General features: G+C 46.1%; 1 protein-coding gene across 2 annotated transcripts; it reads right to left on the minus strand.

Annotated features, from left to right (window-relative positions):
* Nucleotides 1-13,161: 13,161 nt before the first annotated feature.
* Nucleotides 13,162-24,744, minus strand: LOC144125039 (carbonyl reductase [NADPH] 1-like). 2 transcript variants are annotated; one of them, XM_077658081.1, is made up of 3 exons: nt 24,073-24,744; nt 20,478-20,559; nt 13,162-13,298 (listed from the first exon to the last, which is right to left on the minus strand). In XM_077658081.1, the coding sequence occupies exons 1-3, from the start codon at nt 24,094-24,096 to the stop codon at nt 13,195-13,197; spliced, it is 210 nt and encodes a 69-aa protein (XP_077514207.1). In that variant the 5' UTR covers nt 24,097-24,744; the 3' UTR covers nt 13,162-13,194. The 2 variants fall into 2 exon arrangements, with proteins under 2 accessions (XP_077514207.1, XP_077514206.1); XM_077658080.1 differs by lacking the exon at nt 13,162-13,298 and adding an exon at nt 17,290-18,638.
* Nucleotides 24,745-24,839: the final 95 nt, after the last annotated feature.

Here is a 24,839-nt window from a genome sequence, read left to right on the forward strand (position 1 = left end):
CAGTATGGCGCGTTCTTCAAACCAAAACTCAAAACTTTAGGACGGAATGTTCCCATTGGTGAAATGAACGCCGCATACCTACTAGCCTCTTCTGTAAGTGGAACCTGTCAATAACCCCTGACAAGATCTAGGGTGGAAATAAACTGAGCGCTACTAACTTTCTCAAGGCGCTCCTCGATGTTAGGGATCGGATAGATTTGATCCTTAGTAATGGAATTAAGCCTGCGGTAGTCGACGCAAGGACGAGGTTCCTTGCCCGGTACCTCAACTAAAATCAAAGGGGAGGTATAATCACTCTCACCCGCCTCAATAACACCGAGCTGTAGCATTTTCTTTACCTCAGCCTCCATAATATCGCGCTGGCGGGGTGACACCCGGTACGCCTTGGATCGTACTGGCTCTGGGGAGGTAAGTTCTATATCATGAGTAAGGACAGAAGTCCTACCAGGCCTCTCAGAGAAATGACCTTGAAACTCTTGTAAGAGTTGGTGTAGTTCGGTTTTCTGCTCAGCCGACAGCGGTGCTTTAATGATTAAGTCACTAATGACCTGATCGGTGTCTTCCCTGTTCGTAACTGAGCCTAGTCCCGGAAGCTCGACCGGAAGCTCTTCTAACTTTCCCTTGTCGGGCATTTCCTCTCCAGTACCTGGTGCCTTCAGCGCTACAGGCTCAATTTTATTCAGTTCGGACGTGCTCTGAATATCAGCTTGCTGCGCCTCCGACCCTTTTTCATTGTTTGACAACGTCGGCCCCGCAACTACCGCCTTTGCAGCGAGCTCCCGAACTCTCGGTCTGGTTAAGGCCTGAACGCTAGCCTCACCAAACAAAAGCCCCTTCTCGCGCAGGAGGTGATCGGACCTGTTCGAAAATAGGTACGGGTACTGGGGGGGCAGCCTAGATGACACTACGGCCTCCGTCTCAAGTGCTCCGAAAGGTCCTTCAATAAGCACTTTTGCTACGGGCAGACACACGCTATGAGCTTCCACTGCTTGCTTGATCCATGCGCACTCGCCCGTGAACATATCGGGTTCTACGTAAGAGGTGTGAACTACATCCATTGTAGCTGCGGAATCACGAAGCACTCGGCACTCTTTCCCGTTCACGAGGAAATCTCGCATGTAAGGCTCGAGAAGCTTCATGTTCTCGTCAGTGCTACATAATGACAAACACACGACTTCTCTTTTTGTTTCTGGACACTGCGCTGAAAAGTGACCCGGCTTCTGGCACGTATAACACACGCGCGCTTGCCTCCTCTCGAACCGCTTTCTGCGTTCGGCTTCGGCTGCCGCCGTCTCCTTACGTTCGGTCGGACTGCTTTCACTCGCATCCGCACTACGCGTGTCCCCCCTTGCTCTCATGGGTGTGAACTTCGGCCTCTCAGACTTGGAGCCAAATTCACCCTTTTGACCGTCCTTAGCTCCGCGAGCCCGACGCGTCACAAACTCCTCGGCTAGCTCGGCGGCTTTAGCCACTGTACTAACGTCTGGCCTATCCAAGACCCAGTACCGCACGTTCTCAGGTAACCGACTATAAAACTGTTCCAGCCCGAAACACTGCAGAATTTTCTCGTGGTCACCAAACGCTTTCTCTTCTTTGAGCCACTCCTGCATGTTTGACATAAGCCTGTAGGCAAACTCTGTATATGACTCATTTCTGCCTTTTTCATTTTCCCGAAACTTCCGACGGAACGCCTCCGCTGACAGCCTGTACTTTTTTAGCAGACTCGATTTCACTTGGTCGAAATCCTCTGCCTCCTCTCTCTTCAAGCGAGCGACTACGTCGGCCGCCTCGCCGGGTAACAAAGTGAGCAAGCGCTGTGGCCACGTTTCCCGAGAGAACCCCTGCTTCTCGCACGTTCGCTCAAAGTTAACCAGGAACAAACCAATGTCCTCTCCAAGCTTAAACGGCCGCATCAGGTCAGTCATTTTGAACGATACCCGTTCTCCTGCACCGTGTGCCTGACTTCCATTACGAGCGCGTTCCATCTCTACCTCGAGACGCTTCATTTCCAAAGCGTGTTGACGGTCGCGCTCGTCTTTCTCTTTTTCTTTTTGTTCTTTACGTTCGCGCTCGTCTTTCTCTTTTTGTTCTTTACGTTCGCGCTCCTCTTTTTCTTTTTGCTCCCTCTCCTCAATGGTCTCAAGGCATTCCGACAGCTCGTCATCATCAGCCTCCAACTCAAGAATAGCCCTTAGCAGTTCTGGTTTTCTGAGTTTGTCTGAGACATCCAGACCCAACTCTCTTGCAAGCTCCAGCAATTTCGGTTTGCGCAACGACTTCAAATCCATGGCTGCTCCGAATGCTGCTTTCTCTACTGCCTACTATTGTCTTGCCGCAAACTAACCCGGCAGCAACGACAACCACAATTACCAGCTCTGTTTCTGACACTAACAAAAGCCTGGCAAAACTCAGAAGAAGAAAGTCCCGCACTCACCAAACCTCGCAGCCACGAATTCAGCGCAGTCGTTCCGCTGCAGGCAACCAGTCATCACACAGGGCTCGTTGCACTGCTCCCGGATGGTCGTTGTGCTGCTCAGCATACAGTTGACCGCATATCTTCGCTGCTGGCCTCCGTTGTCGGGATCTCACCGCTGGCAACCAGTTGTTGCATTTGGGTTGCAAGCCCCAAGGGTAGCGTTGGCCTGGCGGCCTGGGGCAAAGCTGGAAACATCCGAAGGTCCCGGCAAAGGATGACTCGACTGGCAACAGAACAACTTGTTTATTCTGGCATCTCAAAAGAGCAGCCGGTCAGGGCGACCACGTTACTCGAAGGGCGAAATCGAAGTCTCTCGTTGGCGTCCGGGGCAGCTCTCTTTATATACCCTCGGAGTCGAGGGCAAGAAGGAGCGGCTTGGGATGAGTCGCACAAGACGGCGACGCATGAACATGTTCAGGCGTGACGGGCGCGTCCGCCAGGCCGGCGCCGGTCAGACCTCCTCGCCTCCCAGTTGGAGAGCTCCTCTCCCCGGCTGCCGCGCTTTGACAAGCGTGGGCAAAACATGCACACACACACACACGCACGCACGACGACACGTGGCACTGAAACCTGCCTGGACGCGCTTGGCGGGAGGCGTTGCGGCCGCGATGAACGAAGCCGCGGCGTCCGTTGCATCCGCGCCGGCTATACCGCGCGTCGAAGGCGAGACGTAACAGGCTCCGGAATAATTTCGACCACCTGGGGATCTTTAACGTGCACTGACATCGCACAGCACACGGGCGCCTTAGCGTTTTTATGGAGTATCATTCCAGTTGGCAAAATCGTTACAGTCCCCAAAAAGGGCTCACCTGTTTCATGCAAAAAACATGGAGGAAATAACGTTTCGGTCAGGATTGGAGCTTAGGTCGTTAATAAAGAGAGCCGATTGGGAGTCACATGAACGTACTTTCAAAAAGCCATGTTGGTTAGTATAGAAAAATTTTACGGAGACAAGGAATTTGACTATGTGCGTATGAATAATATGTTCCATTAGTTTCGAACAGACGCTTTTGAGGTAAATGGTGTGGTAATTTTTGCATGAAACAGGTGAGCCCTTTTTGGGGACAGGAATGATCTTACCAACTTTCCCATCTTGTGGAAGGACACCTAGCTGTTGATATGGACTCCTGAAAGAGGTGGCACAATATTATGCTTACAATGTTTTTAGTATTTTTGGGAACTTTAGAATTTATGCCGTTAACACCAGATGAAGATGTAAGTTTCAATGATTCAATGGGTTTCGTGATGCCATTAGCATCAAATGTAATCTGGCATAACTGGGAGGCCGAGAGCTGGGAATTCCGGTAAGTTGCCGTCGGGTTCGCTTGTAAAAACTGAAGAAAAACAGTTAAGAGCGTGGCTAGATTCGTGTTCCGGGATAAGGTTGTTGTCGTTGTCATGTAATGCTAGAGGCTTAGAAGGTGATGAGTATATGGTTTTCCAGAACTTGCGGGGGTTGGTGTGCAGCGTGGCAGGTTGGACAGACGAAAAAAAATGCACGTTTAGTTTTGCCTAATAAGGATGAGTATGTATTTTTCTGCAGAATAATATCTTTCCCATGCATATGCGGTATCAAAGCGTTTTGCGGATCGAAAAACTCTATTCTTTTTGTTTCTGGGGCGTTTCAGCTCTTTGTTGAACCATGGCGACGATGGTTTTTCGGTGACGGTGACAGTAGGGACGTGTTTATCTGTTAGTTGATGCATCTTGTTTCTGAAAAGGGACCAGTTAACTTCGATTGATTCTTCTGAAAAATCTCGGAAAAACCACATGCAGAAATCAGCTAGTTCGGAATTAATGGCTGCAGAGTTGCCTTTGTCGCACAGTGTTAATGTTTTTGGTATTTTTTTTGTGCGTGACAACTGGCAGGAGTACGTGGATTGAATTACGGAATGATCACTGAGTCCTGGTAAATGAAGCAGCGGCGAGGCGTTATCAGGGTGAGGAGTTAACACGAGACCGAGTATGTTGGATGAATTATTGCTTCGTCTTGTCGGGTTTGATACGAGTTGGGACAGGCCAAAGGTTAGACACGTGTTGACAAAATCACTTTCGATGTTATCTTTACATGTTGCAGTGGAAAGGTCGGACCAGGTTATTGCAGGAAAGGCAGTCACCGAAAAGAACAATGGGAGTGTGTTGGTGAGTCGCGGTTATCACGCGAAGTGATTCGTGGAAATCAGCTACAAAGCAATCGGTTAAATCAGGTGGACGATAGCAAACTCCAAAGATTACGGGAGGAAATGAAGCGTGGCACTGAACGAACCATATTTCTAGAGGGGATGAAATTTTAATTTCAGAACAACGAAGCGAATCATGGGTTCCTATTAGCACACCTCCTCCCCGTCTGTTCGTTCTATCGCGACGGAAAATAGTGTAGTTAGGAAAAAAGGAAATTATTTCATAGCCATGTGCAGAGGATGTTAGCCAGGTTTCAGTGAGTATGATTATGTTGCTGTCTGTTGTGCGCGCAAGACTTTCAAGGGCGTCAAGTTTGGGTAGGAGGCTTAGGATATTAGTGTAAAGGAAGGGCAAGGAACTGAGCTTCGCACTGACGGGAGGTTTATGCAGTAGCTACGGCTTGCGGGGGACTACTTTCTGTGAAGCATGGTCGAAAATATAAAGCGCGTTATCAATGATTAGTTTATTATGGCGGAGTTTGTACGTTTGCGGTTTCGCAAATGCTAGCAACTGCTTCCTGACAAAGAGAGTACGTTTTGAGTAGTCTTCCGAGATACTGTAGTCACTGTTTTTTAGTTTTTTAGCACAAGAACTTTCTCTCTAGTTTTAAAGTGAGCGAATTTAACGATGATCGGCCGTTTCTTGTCGTTTTGAAACTTTCCAAGCCTGTGCGCTCTTTCAACATCCATGGGGCTGATTGTGACGTCGAGATTGTCCCTACATAACTCTGAAACCAACATACTCGAATAAAAAAAACAGCTGCAGCGAGTAGTTTCGGTTTCAACCGTGTGCAGCCCAAAATTTTTGCTTGCACTGCAGCGGCGACGAGAACGGCATTTTCGGAATTCTAAAAACTCATACGAATATTATTAACGGTGCTTTGCAAGCCTCTCAATGGTAAACGAGCCTAACATTAACAATTAACAAGTTAACTACGATTATAAACACCGGACTGCTAGTTAGCATGTCTTAGCTGCATGCTACGCCAGAAAAAGCGCTCTTCTAATTAAAAAAAACCTATCTTTGAAAACTGTTGGCAGTCTTAGTGGAACACACTGTACCTTGCTTCACTAAGATCGGCCCGGCCCGCCAGCTGGGTAATTGCTCAGTGTGTGATTTTAACGCAATTTTCATTTTTCAATTGTTTCACTTAATTAATTGATCAATTACTCTCTAACTTTTCTTAATTAGCATCATCAAGCATTGGCTTTTCATTCTGAGAATTTTGACACCTTTGGACCCCCTTTTTCTATTTTTTCATTTCTTTAGTTAACCAACAAATTATAATTATTTAACTCGTCATCGCCTATCACACACCAATCAATCATCAATCACTAGAACCACAAATTGCCATGATAAGATTATTTTTTTACGCAGCCCCCGATTATTTCCGACACGCGGGGCCGACTATTATTACTACGCCGACGGCTTTTAGACCGAACGACCTGTATACGCTGTCGCGTAAAAGCACAGCAAGTTGAGGTACGTGAATTCACCCGTCCTCTTTCTTGAAAAATAATCTGATGTGCTCGTATCTCCGAAGGTTCCAAAGGCGGCGCTGCTGAAGGAAACGAGTCAACGGGGACCTTGCAGCCCGCAACATTGCGGCGTTATCTCCCGCTATCGGATGATAATCTGGTCTATAGGAGGCGAATCGACGGCCGTTTCGAGGAAGGCTATACACATGAGGAAAGAATGAAACCGTCGGTGTCGGTGTTCGAGCAGGTCACAACCACTGCATACAAAAGTTTCACGAGTGCAAGTTTGGTTCAATCAAACCTGTTTAATCACAAATTTGGACCTGTATCGCGGTGGGCTAAACATTCAACAGGACAAAAAAATGTGAGTTGGTACCTAAGATGCGACACAGGTCAGCTAGACTAGACTAGGTTACGCAATCCAAACATTTTGGGGTGGAAGAATATAGACAATCCTTAGGAGGAAAAGAAAGCCGACAAATTATTAAACGCAAAGGAGGAGGGTAAATGCGTCTCTTTTGAGGACACAAGCACAATCCTTTCGATGAATTGGCCACCGACAAAATAAACTTAATGTAACAACTGGCATTCGATGAAACGTTCTGCACGGTTCTTTCATGGAAAGAAATTGAAGAGGAGGAGAACATTTGATTTGGTTTTAATGGGGTTTAACGTCCCAAAGCGAATGAGGCTATGAGGGGCTCTGGATAATTTCGACCACGTGGAATTTTCTAACGCGCACTGTATACACGAGGAGAGCGCCAATTGCGTTTCGTCTCCATTGAAACGAGGCCGCTGCGGCCGGGGTCGAACTCGCGGATTCCCCGGCTCAGTAGTCGAGCGCCCTAACCACTGCCACTGCTGTGGGGCCGGAGGATCAGGACATTCGTTCTCAGTTCGCAGTATTCTTCGGCGCAATGCCATATTCCGGCAGCCCGGAAACCGCCCGAATTGTTGCTTGATTCTGTGCTTAGAACCGGCGAGAGGTGTTCTGCTGCTGCTCTTCAACCAAGCACCATTTAGCTTCTTCCTATTTATCTTTAAACATGACCGAGCATGGGCACGAGGGGCTACTTGAGCATTCGACTGTGAGAGGCGCTGCACAAAACTGGTTCACAAAAGGTTCTTCGTTTCATCAAACGTTCCCACACAGCAAGCCAGAAGAAATCAGGGCATTGCAATGTCTCCACGCGTGAGAAAATCGAAAATACAGCAGACACCAATCCAAAATGTCGAAAACTTTTTATTGCAAAAGCACGACTTGATAAGGTCAAAACCAACAAACATTCTTGGGGCTTGCATGACCTTCAGGTTGACCTTGGCCGCCCTTCAGAAATAAAGTAGATATTCCAGCCACTCGGTTTCGAACCCGCGACGCCGCGAACAGATCAGCTTTCGCTGTACACTGCGCGAGAGCACTATGCTATCCGATCACGCCTCGTGTTAAACTGCAGCACACTCTCGCGCTGTGCACTGCACGCCGTCGTCTCCATAAGCTTCCATATCTGAGTACCAAAGCTTTCGCACGTCCTACTCGCTTTAACTACGTTACAACCCTGCCATTTCTTTTTCTCGACTCTCATCGTAAGCACGTTGCTTCATCCTTGCCGATAGCTTAACCGTTACAATGCCCAAAGTTTACTTCATCCGACAGTATAGGGAATAACTTGACGCATTTTCGTCTGCGCGGGCCAGACGGGCCGGTACGTGCCCGGGTTTTAACGGAACGCATGTTAATTTGTTGCGTTGATAATTGTGAATATTTCCGGTTTTTCGTATTGAGATAGTGAATGCAAAACATCGTGAAAATAATTCACACACACACACACACACACACACACACACACACACACACACACACACACACACACACACACACACACACACACACACACACACACACACACACACACACACACACACACACACACACACACACACACACACACACACACCTAATTAGCATTACAAGAGGGTTATGCATGCCTTTTCCGGAAGTGAAATCACTTCCCTACAGCCAATGGGCGGACTTCATGACCGGTGACATATTTTTTTCCTAACGACGCTTTTAAAGCTATCGCAATAATTTAGATCAAACTAATTTTCTGAGTCTGCATTTCTTGCCTTGCCCCGCCGCGGTGGCTCAGTGGTTAGGGCGCTCGACTACTGATCCGGAGTTCCCGGGTTCGAACCCGACCGCGGCGGCTGCGTTTTTATGGAGGAAAAACGCTAAGGCGCCCGTGTGCTGTGCGACGTCAGTGCACGTTAAAGATCCCCAGGTGGTCGAAATTATGCCGGAGCGCCCTCCACTACGGCACCTCTCTCTTCCTTTCCTCTTTCACTCCCTCCTTTACCCCTTCCCTTACGGCGCGGTTCAGGTGTCCAACGATATATGAGACAGATACTGCGCCATTTCCTTTCCCCCCAAATAACCAATTATTATTATTTCTTGCCCGTTGACAATGTGCCAACTGTACAATCCAATAAATTATGGCCCACCGCGATGCTCAAGATTTTTTCTTTTATTTTCGACGCGAAGCTGCAGTGTATTGTGGAGGCATATATACGATTGTAACGGATATAAACACATGCGTTCCCGCGCCACTGGAAGCCGCGCGATCGAATCTTTTGCGCACTTCACCGCACCAGAGTTCATCGATTTTATCGACTACAACGTGTAACGGCGTCGAAGTTTGTCGCGGTGGCTATTCCTGAACAAGTGGTCGAGAGGATACATGGTACAGGAGGGGCAGATTAACATCAAGCGTGCGCTATATACCGGGTGTCCCAGCTAAAGGTAACCAAGGCTTTAAAAAACAGGGACTCTTGTCCTAGTCCAGTGAAACCAATGGAGGGCTGTTGAGAGTCGTGTGGCTATAGTCGGCACTATTTTTATTGCGATTGCGTTATGCCTACCCGTGTCGCAGAAAAGTTGGCATCGTCGTCGACGTCGCTGACCGCGAGCGAAAAATCCACGAAAAATACCCAGAGAAGCAACCCAGACGGGCCGCACTGGGGGGCAGAGCAACCTCGGTTGCACGAGCCCCACCAGATGGCAGCAGTTGCCATCGCAGGGCAATGGAGCATCGTTTAACTGCTTCACCACATTCTAGTTCATTGTAGCACCACTGCGTCAGGACTGTAATGATGACTCATAGTGGTCTGTGAATGTAAAGCAGATGATTACCAGTTTCGCATGTATGAGCGAAAGCACTACCAAACGCGGTCCCAACCAAGAATCTTGTGTGAAGCCTCGGAGTAACTCGGGTGAGCTCGAGTTAGTTCGGAGGAGTGTCGCGCAATCTAGCTGTAGCCAGTGGGAGGGTTACCTTGGCCAAAACTAGCACATAGCAACAGCTCATGCAGAAGTAAAATAAATATATTGCCGCAACTGGGAATCGAGCCCGCGGCGGTGCGAACAGATCAGCTTCGATGACCACTGCATGAGAGCACTATGGTATCACCGCAGCCGATCAACTCTCGCGCTGTTGTTGTTTGCCTCACAAAGGCAATGTCGCATCCCGTGAAGCCTCGACTGAGGAGAGGGAGAGAGAAAAACATTTATTGAAATCTCAATGAGATTAGCGGTGGGCCGTCGTCTTCATCGTTGACGTCTGGCCCCTTCGCAAGGTCGGGCCCCTATTCCAGGGCTCCGCTGAGTCTTGCTGCTTCGCATGCGTGCTGCACAAGGGCCCTTTGGGCTGTGAGCTCGCTGCTGGTGAGCAGACCCTCCCATTGCGGCGACTATTGCTAGTTGAAAACTCTCGCGCTGTGCATTGCACGTTTTGTCGCCTTCGTCAGCTTCCATCTGCGGCGCGAATAGATCAGCTTAAAGCAGTGCCGAAAGTTGGCCGAGTGGGTTTGCGTTCATGATGAAAAAACAGCGCAAAAGGAACAAGAAGGGCGGAACTTGAAAGACGCAGACAAGCGCTAACTCGCAACTGGGGTTTATTGCTAAAACGCGCAATTTATCACAGAACACTTTGAAAAAAAAAAAACATAAAACAAGCAGCCCCCCCTCAGAGGCCCAAGTCAAAGGGAGAAAAGAATTGTAAGCAGCACCTGTCACTCATCGCTAGGCAAGAAAGAAATGAGCAAAAAGAATCCTTTATCGAAAAGAATATCAATGCAATGCGAGGACTCAAAAATCAATTTCAGTCTGCCATGGTAACAGAGGGCTCTCTGACACAAACTTTGACGTTTCCTTATATGGTATCAAATGAAATTGGTTTCTGGGGAGTGGAAATGGCGCAGTATCTGTCTCACATATCGGCAGACACCTGAACCGGGCCGTAAGGGAAGAGATAAAGGGAGTGAAAGAAGAAAGGAAGAAAGAGGTGCCGTGTAGAGGGCTCCGGAATAATTTCGCCCACCGGAGAATATTTAACGTGCACTGACATCGCGCAGCACACGTACAAGCTGGTCGCGATGTCTGAAAAGTATGGTGGTTCTAGAAAAAACCGCTGTACTCTTTTTCTTTTCCTTCTTATGGTCCTCTTTTTCCCTGCATTCGCGGCAATGCTCAGGAAGATTCCCGTATTAATCATTTAGGGATTTATGGTGTTCGCCTAGCCTCATGTAGAGGCACCGCCCCGTTTGCCCTATATACACCGCTCCGCAAGACATCGGCAGTTTGCGTACTACATACACCCACGCTAGGGTGGCTAGAACTTTTTGAGGTGTGCAAAGCGGCTGCCGGAAGCTGCCCCCCAAGACCAACCGATGCCGCGCGGGGGCGCTGAAGACAGCAACGCCGTCAGAGCGAGACATCGGAGCATTGCGCGCACCAAGAAAGCATCGCTCGCGCTGATTGTTGCTTTCCGAATCAGGTAAAGTTAAGGTGCATGGACCACTAGATGCGTTATTTCTGCCGCGAGATTTGAGAATGCCACAAAGAGTAAAAGACAAAAAAAAACTAAGCGTTGGTGTTTCGTGCCTCAAGTCAAGTTTTACTGCTTATAACACGCGTTCACTTTTTTTTAGTAAATCGAAAGGAAGACGAAAGGAAAGAAAAAACCGTGAAGCCATGCGTTCTTTAGCGGGCTTATCATGCTGTTTTGTATCTATCAGCAACGAATGAAACGCGAACAAGAAAACTGAGACGGCAACACAAAAACGGGAAGATATTAGCTCCTGGATTTGAACTACAAGCCAGGTTGAAAAACATTTCTGAAGAAGAGTCTTCACTCCTTCGAAATTAAAATAGTAGGAACTAGTATTTAGCTGCTCCTGACTAAGAGTGGCGTATCTTGCAGTCCGTGGTTCAATTATCTTGTTCGCGTTTCATTTCTTGCTGATAGTACGTGGATGAACAACTGAAAATAAGTGTTCTTCCAGAAACGCGTCTTTTTCTTACTGTGCTGTTTTACTGTGGAAGCGCCCTGGTCACAATTCTATGCTTCATGAACTGCACTTCTTGACAGCGTTTCTTTGAAAAGGTAATTCTCGTTTGCTCAGATTGCAACGCATGTAAAAACTCCACGCCGCGGAAAATTAATCCGGAGCTCTCCACTACGTTTTTACTATTGCTTTTCGACCTCGACAAGTAAAAACCCACTAAATCTTTCACTGTACGAACGTGTATGCGACACAATGTAGTCTTGACATACATTGGTCTAAGGAGCAGAAGAAAAAGCATGAAACACTTTCCGAATATGTTAACCATTTTTCACACAGTAGCAGCGCAAATTTACATGCTTTGTTTAGAGCGTGTGGGCTTCAAATCCAAGCTCCTGAATACTTTTAAGCGCTGTTTGGAAGTTCAGACAATTTATCGCTGTCTTGGCGAGGCCTCTGAAACCGAGCTGACAAGGTATGGATGAACGCAGGCACTCAAAAAAGACCGTACATGTACGATGGCAGACGGAGTTATGGATGGCGCACACAAAACACGTCTTTTCTACCAACTTCAGCATCAATTACTGGCACGAGCTGCAGGAGAAACATCTCAGTCGCTTATTATACCCTGAAATCTGTTTTTAATGAGCGAAAAGGACAAAAACACTGCTCCGCTACGGTTTCCTCAAGCACATTAAAAGCAGCAGAGGACCACGGACACTTCATGAAAGCTAATGTGGAAAAATCAGACTGCTGTGCAGGCACCGACTCGGACAAGTCAATGCGCCGTTAGTCCCCGCTGCACGGCCAGCGCGACGTAAATATGGCGCCCAGCTGAGCTTGAGCGGAGGCGTTCCCTGACGTCGGCAGTGACGTGTCACGCGCCGCAGAAGCGCGGCCCCTCCCTATAGCCACGCCTATATGCCGAGCTCTTCACTATAAATCGGCTCTGCCTTCCCGTGACCGAGATCACGAGCGGCGACAAGAACAAGTCATGCGTGTAACATAAAGGAGTGCTTGTTCACACAAGCAGTTGCTTGTTAAACTAAAACAATAAATAAATACTCAACAATGAAACCCAGCATTGTCGTCGTTGCCCGCAAAAGTGGCCACGAAAATTCAGTGTGACGTCACCATGATCCCGGAGACCGGAAGCGATGGCATCGTACCGGAAGTGACGCATATGGCTTGGTTAAAGTGGTGCTCTATATTTATGCATATGTCGTGTGGTCTTTCCTAAAGGCCTTTGAGACATTAGTGCTACATAACTAATAAACAAATATAGTTAACTAGATCGAGCCCATGATGACACAAATGATTTCGCATTCACAGCACCAAGTAGTTTTAAGTGCCCTCCGTAATTTTTTTCCCGCAGAAAAGGTGTCGATGCGTCTTCAGATGACTTTTTTTGTTGCCTTGTTTAAGGGCATTTGCAACATCACGGCTCACAATTGCATGACTGTGGGTCTTGTTACATCAGCATCACACCACAAATAACCACGATACACCCTCGGATTAAAGTAACCAGGGCTATCTTTATTTCATAAAACCAGAAGGGGCAACGTTAAAATAGGTCGCATTTCTTGTAAGCATATATAATACATATAGATCAGTGCAAATGTTTTCTCGGGATGGCTAGTAACTATAATACAACCCACATAGCGAGACACTAGTGAAAGGTTGCCGCAAACCCAGAGGCGTGGGCATCGATCGCCTTTCCCACTACTTGTCCCACGGGGTAATCGTGCGGTCATTCCAGACAAACTGTCCCTTGGGCGAGTCGATGTTTGGAGGCAGGAGAGCCAAATAGGTTGGAGCATCAACGCCTGCACATTGTGAAAAAAGAACAAAGCGGCGGTTGTTAAGACACGGCCTTTGGTTAAGACTATATTTAAACCTGATATAACCAGAATACAATGACAACAATGAAAACAGATAAAAGAATAACCAATCAATGGGATTAACGAACGAAAAACATTTTCCGTGTCGAGTTCAATCATATGACAAACATGACTGCCACGCGCCGTTCGCAAGGTCCATGCCGTTCGTTCGGCCGATGTTCCTGAATTCTTAATGGATCCGACTTAACACAAACGCATATCGGACTGCACAAAACAGAATTTCGTGGTGTGCTTTTTGCACGATGTACAAGAGTCATCATCGACACGGCGAGGTTCTGGCACTCTGGGGCGTTCTCGCTTTGCTGCTCGTTTCTGCCTCAACTACCTACAGTGCAAATATTTACATCCTGTCACTCCCGAAAAACTCATCCAGAGTACAATCGCGAGAGACGCATTGCCAGAGCTAAGGCCCTTTGCAAGTGTTGCCCCCATCCACTCCTGCCGTCTATGTGGACGCTGCTGCATATCAGTCAGCATTCGCGATTGCAGTGACGGACAGTGCTCATAAATTAGTTACCTGTGCCACACTGTAATTTATGGAGGCAAAACGCTAAGGCGCCCGTGTGCTGTGCGATGTCAGTGCGTTAAAAATCCCCAGGTGGTCGAAATTATTCCGGAGCCCTCCACTACGGCCTCTTTCACTCCCTCCTTTATCTCTTCCCTTACGGCGCGGTTCAGGTGTCGCGATATATGAGAAAGATACTGCGCCATTTCCTTTCCCCCAAAACCTATTATTATTATTATTATCACACTGTAAGCAAGAATCAACCTAGATGGGAGTTTAAATGGCGTGTGTCACCCTTTAAACCCCACATGCAGAAACTATTACTCCATCAATATGGAGTAAAAATGTGCTAATCGACCTTTTTTTTTTACTCCCTGCACTCAATAATGGGACGCAAAAGGAGGATTCTCCTCCTTACACTCCCATTTTAAAATGTAGTTTCTTGGCCTCAATGCGCCCCAAGTCCCCAAAGAGTAAAAAAAAAACACCATTTTGCGCCATTCGTACCCCCACCTAGCGTTTCGTCAGCTTCTGGTCAGTCGTCTGATAATGGCGGTGAGTGACGACCCCTTGGTTACCACCGTCGCTGGATCTCTGCTCACTTGTGCTCTTTCACGGGCACCTGCCGCGGTACAAGATATCGGCTTGTAGCCATTTTCCACTACAGTAAGCTACATAATTGAACTGCTTCTGTGAAGCCTCCAATGCTCTAAACACACCTGACCTTCCTTTGTTAGTGTCGCCACCCTGTTACAGCCCCGCTTAGCCTAATTCTCACAGCTTTTTTTTTAGTGTTGTTCTCGAGGTGTGTTGCCGCAGATTATTGTGCGTTGCATGAACACAAAACTGTGATAGAATATAGTTTCAATGCTGAGTTCTTGATTGAGCTGATGAGACTACATTTTTCGCCAGTCATATTGAAAAGCCAAGCCTTAAAGAAGAAAATAAGAAAGCAAACACTGCCATACCAAAGTACCTTCAGTGGTGTTTTCATTTTCAACTTATTCTGCTATGGTTTCTAGTGGAATATATATAGCGTGCTGCATGACCGTGAAAACTACCCCGTGACTCCTCTTTAGTTATGAACAATTGATTCTAATGTTACAGCCATTTATCTACGATCATAGCCATCCAAACGAGCTCGTAAAGCAAAAGCAGACAAGACGACTCTTGCTGCCTACGCCGCCACCGCTGGTCTTGCAGACGGCGAAAAGAACGCGTGACGGGGGGTCATATTAGGGCAGCACAGTTTCCCAAGCTGGGTTGTGGGGGCCATCGCAGCTACCTGCCTGTTTCCGACATTTGCACTGCTGTAAGAATGAGCCTGATTGAGCATAAAGAAACATGACGCCATTTTGGGGACACATTTTTTGTGGGTATAGTAGTACTCCTGAACACCTCCCTTGCATATTGGAGTAAATAAAATAACTCATTTATATGGAATAAATAAAACCTTTTGGGTGTGCGCTAGAAGGCAAGCCATTTACTCCCATTTTGGCGTTTTTTTTTGTTAACTGTGCCCCACTCGGAACTCGACCCAGTCCATCGAAGCGGAAGAGGCGGCGATAGTCCTTGCGGTAACCCATTATATATAATTGTTTTCTGATTTAAAGACAGCCATATGCAATTTTGCAAAACGGAAAATCCACGCCTCGGCCACTAGCACCCTCCAATCTGCTCCCCATCCCAATCGCCATATTACCCTCCCCTGGGTTCCAGCGCACTGCGGACACCCGGGCAACACGGCCGCCCACAAGCAAGCCCGAGCTCTCATCAGTCGGGCAGTGGACGGCCTGTCCTCGTTCCGCAGTGCGAGGGACACCCTCCTCACCCATCACATTACTCTGAATTACAGAAACTCCCGCCAAATCTGCACCCCTCATCACACTTTCCTGACCAAAACTGAGCAGGTGGTATGGCTCGACTAGAAAGCACCACCATATGTCATCCCCTTTCCTACTCTCCCTCATACATAAAGTAGAGGGAACCAATCTTAAACCTGCCAATTATGCCCAAGCACTAGAGCGGATTTTAAGCACACTTACCAAACTTGCCCTAGCAAACCGAAACCTCCCTTCCAAGGGTTAGAATCACAGGAGCGATGGGAGTGTCCGGCCATCTAGAGCGGACCGAGGGCCCGTCGCCGTCCTGCTCATCCCCTTCCCCCTTCCACGCTCTCACCTGATCTACTGGAGTGACTCAAATAAAGTTCGTATACCAACCAACCAACCTCGACTTTACTAACGCGATCAGCGCGCGCATCACGATCAACGTGCCATCGTCACCCTGCGGTTCCTGCGACATGTGCTTAGGCCTAGAGCCTATCAACGGCTGTTTTTAATTGTGGCGCATATTTCAGCCAGTCGTAAAACGCATATCCGCAAACGCGTTCATTTTCTGAAAGTCGCAAGCTCAGTCAGTCAACGCTGTCTTTGCTGTGCAGTGACCAGCGAGAGGCTCATGGAGAAAAGCAGCACTTACGCCACGTGCGGGTGCAGCAGCAAGTTAAAGCGCAGAGAGAACGAACGTTCCACGCCATCCCAGCTTATTCAGACATGGCGAGAGCCAAATCTTTGGCTAAGTCATAAAGAGGGACACTCAGCGAGCTTATCACAGAAGCAGCAGCAAACGCGCAGATTAGGCGAAGTATATGTGCGAAGTAATTACACAGCCTGCAGCGTTTTATCTAGCTTCGAAGGAATCAGAGATCGGATCGACTCACAAATATGGCGCGGGCGATAACTAGCGTGACTTAGGAAAACGCTAAAGCGCAAGATGTATCGCTGCATGCAGCTTTAATTCCGGCCACGGTTCGATTGGTTTAGGCACGACAAGATCTCCTTTACGACCCGCCATAAAACGATTTTTAGCAGGGTACTATGACTGAAAGGCAGAGCACCAGCGCTGGCAATCCACCGCTGCTCCTACTCCTCTTTCTAACCGCGGCCAAACCTCGCCGTGACCTCGGCATGCGAATGCCAATGTTATACGTAATGTTGTGCTTGCGTATCAAGCTTTCTTTTTTTGTCTTTTCTTCTCGTTCGAGTAACTGGATTTCTTTTGACGGTTTTCGTGTAAAATGCGAAGGCTGTCAAGCTTCTTGTTCATGCACGCATCCGCGATAAGTTCGTGGCCGCGCACGCGTTGTGGCGCCTGCGTGTGTGCTATAAGTCAAACCTCGTTATAACGAGACAGTTTATAACGAAATAATGGATATAACGAAGGAATGACGACTCCCCTCGGGAGCTCGGTCAGCACGGGCTATAACGAAGCTACGGCCATTACGAAGTAATCGATCGACCCCTTCAACTCCATTATAACGAGGTTCAACTGTATAACCGAGACCAGTGTCCTCAGATGTTCATCATATATCCGATAATCCCTGCCATTGCTACAAAGCCCGTTGTGCCTCTGGCGGTGCGGGCTGGGCAATTTTATTTTTATTTCTTTTTCTTGCCCATTCTGCTCTTTGCCATTGCCCCAGTGTCCATCGCGGCAGTCAAGTCAACTTTATTCGTACAAGCCAGTTTAAAAGTCAAGTTCCGCTTATAGCGAGTGTTTGCTATAAGGAGAGCTGTTATAAATCGTATTAACTATGCCGATGGTACTGAAAGTACATTTTATTTGGTCATTTTGACAAAGAAAAATGATACTAACAAACGTTTTCCCCTAAAATAAGAAAACAGACAGCCGATTATCCTCAGCTTTGCTGATACATAACCTGCTTGCAAGCCACCCTAAATGCTATGAGAACAGGTTGCCAAGCAACCTGTTTTTGCCTGTGCAGTGCTAACTGCAAGGTGCTGCTGCATTGTGTGAATTATATTAGAAAGGAACAAAGAAGCTGAATATTTCATTTAAGAAGCATAACAACAATTAGGCTCTTCCCTACGATTATTTTTTCAGACCATAGTTAAGCTTGTTTGGTGCACTGGAAATTATATCATAAGTTTTTAGTTGCTTAAGCATGATCAAATTTTGAGCACTAAAGAGTTAAGAAGGCACACAAATGTTCCAAACTTTCTCATCATCAGCCTGACTACGCCCACTGCAGGGCAAAGGCCTCTCCCATGTCTCTCCAATTAACCCTGTCCTTTGTCAGCTGCATCCACCCTATGCCTGCAAACTTCTTAATCTCATCTGCCCACCTAACCTTCTGCTGCCCACTGCCACGCTTGCCTTCTCTTATAATCCACTCTGTTCCCCTTAAGGACCAGCGGTTATCTTGCCTTCACATTACATGCCCTGCCCAAGCCCATTTCTTCCTCATGATTTTGATTATAGGATGTCATTAACCCGCGTTTGCTCCCTCACCCACTCTGCCCGCTTCCGGTCTTTTAACGTTACACCTATCATTTTTCTTTCCATGGCTCGCTGCGTTGTCCTTAACTTAAGTTGAACCCTTTTCGTTAGCCTCCACGTTTCTGACCTGTGGGTGAGTACCAGCAAGATAAACGAAGTGCAAAGGTGCAAGGACATATCAATGAAAGCCTTACATCTACACCATGTCCTAATCTTTAACCATGTACACATATGTATGCAATAACTCATTTCGACAACAAGAAAATTGGAGATAGCTGCCTTGTATGAAATGGCAGCATTGTTCACGAGCACATCCAGGCCCCCATATGTGCCCTTGAGGAAGTCCCAAAACTTGCGAATGCTCTCAAGATCATCGATGTCAAGCTGGTGAAACTTTGGTCGCAGAAGTTGCTTGTTGAACTCTGAAACAGCTGCATTGCCACGCTTCTCGTCCCGAGCTGCATGGCAAAAAGAAACAGAACGTGGCATTTCTTTCCCCTGAGAGTTAGAAAAATGCATAGAAAGTTGAAACAATAAAATGGCCTTTTTATAACTAATAATAAAAATACTGTTACAACTGGTGCAGTAACAACAATAAAATATTCATAGCTAACTGATACTAAATGTCCACCATAAAATTCTGAGGCACTTAGTTCTTTACAATCAGCCCTTTCAATTGGCATCACAGGCGTTACACCAGATGTTGCAAGGAAGACTTTAAGAATTTTTCAAAAATAGGATTACTGAGGCAAAAATATGGCTTTTGCGACATGGTTTTGCCAGGGTTGGCGGACGCCAGAAAATCGGTGAATCATCTTTACCACTAAGATGATTAACTAATTTTCAATAATAACTTTTTAACTATTAGAGTTAGGTGTCTAGTTGCAAGTAGAGATTTGTAGCCGGCCGTTAGTAACTGCCATATCAGTTTTTGGAATTTCGAAAACGCGATTACCCTCGCCTGTGGCTCAACAAAATTTGGCTATGTCGTGCGGAAATACATGCAGTTTCGAAAGCATGCAGGCAAAGCAACCCCTCCAGTGCACGTAACTAGTCATGCACGGGAGTCAAACCAGAGCGCTGGTTCGACTCCCAGTCGTGGATGTGATTTCTTTTTCTGGGTATTTTTTCCTATCTAGGCACATTTTGACCTTGGCTACGCTGAAGGTCAAACTCAGGCAGTGAACAGCTAGGTCACGTGGTGTTGAGCGGGGTCGGTGCATCGAGTAGAACCATCGCTCTAAAGGGAAATGCAACAAAACACAGTGCTGCAAGTGGGCAACTAACCAAGCAAGACCTTTCAGCATACCTTGGAAGAAGACTCAGCCAAACAAGAAAAATGTCTACACACTTAAGCTCCTTGCAGACAGTGAATGCAAGAATTCAGTTCATTAATTTGCAACAGTGTTCTTGGGCATATATTGTACACAGCTAAAACTATGAATTATTTTTGTTTTAAAAGAAATCAATGGAATTTAACATGCTTGAGTTACATATTGCGATGAGGCATAGTCAATGGCTATGTCTTAATTTCAATCAGCCGAGAGTCTTAATGCACACCAAAATCAATGCACATAAGTGCTGTTACATTGTGCCTCCATTAAAATGTGGGCACTGTGGCTGGCATTGAGTTTGTGACCTTGTACTGAAGGCAAAGCAGGATAGCCACAATGTTGGGTATTTTTTGCATTTTTTCTGGCCACTGAGGATGTAAATCTCAATCTCGCATCAGTGTCCATCAGGAGAGGCTCAGTTCACAAGCAATGTGAATGCCATTCAAGTGCAATTCTTTCCTCTTGTACTTCATACGTCAACCAACTCACCTCAGTGAAGTTTCATGCAGTTGGCGTAGAATATTGGAAATATTCTTGCGAGCACCACAAACTTAATTACATTTTCAATAACATTTCAGAGCAAAACCGAGCTTGTTCAATATGCAACATTCACTCACACAATGAACACATTTTATTGTTTAAAAATTTGGTGCTAATTTGGGAAGTGAATTTATTACATGCGGTAAAACTTGCACAACGAAATCAGAAATTGTGGAGCTTTAACAAATAATATTAGTGATGCATTTCTTATGCCAGCTTGCATTGATGATATGCGAGTAAATATGGTACTCAATGGGGGCAACGTTGAATCAGTATATTATAACACTTGTGTACAGTAAAGGCAATCCATCTCAAGTTATTACTTCTACCCGATGCTCCATTCAAAATAAAGAATGCTTGTGCAAGCATTGTTTTACAGGTGCCATCAAACCTGAAATCACATTTAATGCAATGGATGCAAACCTGTCAGAATGACATCTCCATCGAACTGTTGGCAGAGAAACTTCACTATGCAAAAGCCAATGCCCTTGTTGCCACCTGTAACCTGTGTGCACAAAAATAAAAAAAAAGATGTTGAATAACCAACTTATTTTACATCATGGTGACATCTTCTGTTGTTGCAACACCACTATACAGATTACGAGACAAGTAGTGCTGTGATAAGACATTGACAGCAGTATCAGTACAGTATAAAAATTAGCAGTAAATATATTACACATTAAAGGTGCTAAAAACTCACATTTTTCAATTAACCAGCAAATATTTGGCACAAAAAAATTCATCAACATGCCACCTTAATTAATGTGCAATGGTTAGACATACCATATGATTTCATTGGACACATAATGCTTTTATTATAAACCATTCAAGGTGAGGGTCATAGCCAGGGGGGGGGGCTTACATGTCATATTTCAATGCATCGCCAACCAAAACAACCACTGATGCCAAAAATCATTTTGAATTTTATCTTCAATGTCTTTTTCATGCTCAAAAAGACATTTCGGCGTGACATTGCAAACTCAGGCTAGATTTCGCGGCAAAGCCCATGCATCTGGAGTCACATAACGCAAGGATCCCCATCCGAGCACAGTTTCAAGGGTGCTTCAATGGCGAGTAGGCTTGTCGCGGTATCTCACAGCGGCGACGGAATCTATGGAGAACATGGATTTCAATTTCAAAAGTTCTCGTAAACTTTTGATGCAAAAGGTGCACTGACATTTCCAAATTCGTGCTTTAGATTTTCACTTCCTGAACTTGATGGGTTTAATGTTCTTATAAAGTTTTGATGCCAAAGGTACATCGACATTTCTAAAGTCATACATTGGACCATGCAATGAGACAAGCCAAATCAACACACTATCAGACAAGCTGACAAAGCACGCAGCAATGTCCGATGAGACGAAGCATTGTGGCAATTCATTTCTGCCGACACGTGACAAAAGAATATCAAAGAATATATGCCTACAGAGACATTAGCATCAACGTGTCCGAAGTCAATGACCGCTTCGCTAAACTTCCCCGCTGAGTCAAGTTTGTCCTTTAGATAGCGAAGCAGCAAAAATGAATGCAAGTAAAAAGCTCTGTTCCTTCAGGTCTATAAACGCATAATTATGAAAACTTATGACTGTTCATTGACTTTTAAAACCGCAGAAATTTTTGCAGTTTATTGTAACAGTTAGCATCATGATCAAAGTTACCATGCGAATACGAAAATTACGAGGACATCAGTAACCAATTTTGACCAACCTTGCTCATTGAAAACCCAGTCCATGCGGCGCTTCCAAACACACTCAGATATTGGGCAGTTCAACTTGCCGCATCATCTGTGGCTTTCGTTTGTCCTTTTCTTTCCTTTTTAACTACCTGTTTTTACTTCTTTTTTGAATCAAAGCATTACCCTTCTTTAATTTTGGATGCAGAATAATTGCTGCCGCTGTGCAGGTACTTACCATACACATTTTCGTATTGATTTCTGCATTCTTCCTCTATTACCCCACCCATATAGTGCTGTCGTGGCCTGCAGTAAGGCCCAAGTACACATCACGATTCCTGCGATCATAGTTTTGTTCTTGCCTGGATCGTCCGTCTTTCTGTACGTAAAGCTATCTCTGATTGTACAACATATTTATTTCATTTGTTTGACAAATTATATACAGTGACTTTTTCTTACATAAGTAGATTTATTGGAGACCTACGCATATATTAAAGAACTTATTACCAGGTTATGTGTATACATCCAGTGAACTTTGTTTCCACTGACACTTTTTTTGCTCTTTATCAAGCTGTATCTTCTCATTTGTAATACTCTATTGTATCTTCGCATTTCTAACGTATATTTTCCAGAACTGCTGCTTCTATATGTGCTCTTTATTGTGATTATAATTTCGGTGCAGTTACTCACAATACACAAACGGTGACAGCTGCTCCTGCGCAATACATTGGAACGAAGGACAGTGTCACTGAGATTTTTCCCTAGCCATTGCATATGCACAAAAATGTAAACAATTAAGGTTCTAGAATGACAAAGATTTATTAAAATATTTGTCTGCAAGTTGCTCCACTTCAAGGTCTTTACGTGCTTTTCATATCGGCGGCATATGCACTGCTTTGCAGGTTTCGAACTGATATAGTTCTAAAGTTCGTGTGATATTTTCTTTACTTATTAAATAGATAAAAACATGGAAGCATTGATGTCCCTTATTTATGCCACAATTTTTGGGACATATGAATATGTTCTTTTATGAAAAAATACATATTTTACTTGTCTTGACAGCGCGTAGCGTTCAAGAATTCGTTTGCAACATCTAATACACAATGGCATTGGCAATGACAATGCAGTTATTATTTGTGTACTTGATCCCTTGACAAATTCTATGAGGAGGAGGCTGCACTGCAATGGGCGAATGCAACCCCAAGTTCCATTAGTAAAGTATGTGGCGTCAGGCATATTCTAGTGGAACAGATCTGTAGAGGTGGTCTTTGTGGGTATTTGTGTCAAATTTGAAGGCTCCGCGTGGACCTTATAATTTCGAAATCATTTTCAAAAATCGCTGCTCGCAGTAGCTCGCAACCGATTAGGGCGACTCACCTCATCACACGTCACCTACCCCGATGATGTCAGTGGGCAGAAAGGCTAGCCTTCAAGCTTGCTCCGTCTGCCCACTGATGTCATTGGAGCAAGGGACGTGCGGTGAGGTCAGTCATCCTAATTGATTGCGAGCTACTGCGAGCAGCGATTTTTTAAAATAATTTCTAAATTATAGGGTCCATGCAGAGCTTTCAATTTAACTCACTCACAAAGACCACCTCTGCAGATCCGTTGCACCAGAATATGCCCATCAAAATCATTTCAGGGTCCCTTTAACAAATTTGTTGAATGCTGTAAAAATGTAGTCTACAGAATTCTGATGACCTGTGGCCATGCTTACATCGGCCAAACCGGTCGCTGCTTAAAACATGCGCCTAATGGAGCATAAGGATTCTTTTAGCCAAGACCGCTCTAACCTGGCATACCACTGCTGGGAATGTGACCGGCTAGGAAAACATAAGTGATGCGCACCTAAATTTGGGAACACCACTATTCTTTTCACACACCATAACCAATTCACGCGCGAGTTAAGGAGGCATATTACATTGCAAAATCAATTGGCACGTGCATCAACACCCCTCCTAGCTGTCACCCTAACACACAAAGAAATAGCTTTTCTTGGTGACACTTCACTTTCCTCATGTATTTCATTTTCAGTGCCGATATTCACTGCTTTGCTCTGGGATTTTTGTTCTTGCACGTGTAAAGCATTCCTGGTTAGCATCCCTGGTGCTGCCACATTCAATCTCATTTCTTATTTTCTTTGTATTTTCGCCTTTCTGTGCATATAATGCTGTTTTTTTCCGAATACACGTTCATCTGTGAGTGAGCGCTTGTGCAGTATTGTCGTCATCTTCTTTACCGTCTTCGTCTTTTTTTTTTTTGCACTCGCTTAACCACGAATACGTACCAACTCGCCCAACTTCTCACGTTAACTTATCATTTAAGATACCAGGGTCGTGATCTCACCACAGCAACTCGAGTCGATGGCATGGTGCAACAATTGTGAGTTCCACTTCAGAGGTCGACGAGTAATCTCTGCGCAGAGTTCAAAGGCCCTTCTATGGCCACCTGACTTTCGCCTTGCCTACGACGCGTCGCCGGAGATGCGTTAACAACTGGCGCATCGCGCGCTCGCGGACGGTAGTCGATCCGTCCGCGCGCGTTAGCATTTTGGTCACGTGACAGTGGGAAAGAGGCGTGGCTTTCTAATGGTGACTTCCAATCGCAGAGTTGGAGCACTTCTGGAGCAACGTACGTTTCCTGCTCTTTTCGGAGCAACTGTATTCCAAACGCAGATCTGAGCCACGGATCGCGTCTTCCAATCGTAGACAAGGAGCGGTTGCCGAGCCGAGATTGCTCCGTGGAGCAGTCGGGACTGCTTCGCCGAAATCGGCGGATCCGACCGGAAGTTTGCGTGACGTTCTTATGCAGCGGCGATAGCGGCGCCCTACATGCTCTGGCCAGAGCAAGTGTACTCCAATCGCAATTTCAGGTCGCGCCCTTTCCGCCGGATTCAGGCGCTCTGTCAGAGCGTGCAGACCGCTCCGGGCCTGCGATTGGAATTCACCATAAGAAAGTCTATGGGCGCAGGTGTCTTCGGCAGACGGCACTCGCGAAGTTTTTTGCGCACTCGTGCTATCGTGTACTATAATACGCGTGCGATGCCATAGAGGAAGGAAATAAATAGAGATGTTGGAAATTATCGGGGCAGCGTTGACAGAGCAGTATACCCT

The sequence above is a fragment of the Amblyomma americanum genome, chromosome 3 (genome assembly GCF_052857255.1).
Source record: "Amblyomma americanum isolate KBUSLIRL-KWMA chromosome 3, ASM5285725v1, whole genome shotgun sequence".
NCBI lineage: Eukaryota > Metazoa > Arthropoda > Arachnida > Ixodida > Ixodidae > Amblyomma > Amblyomma americanum.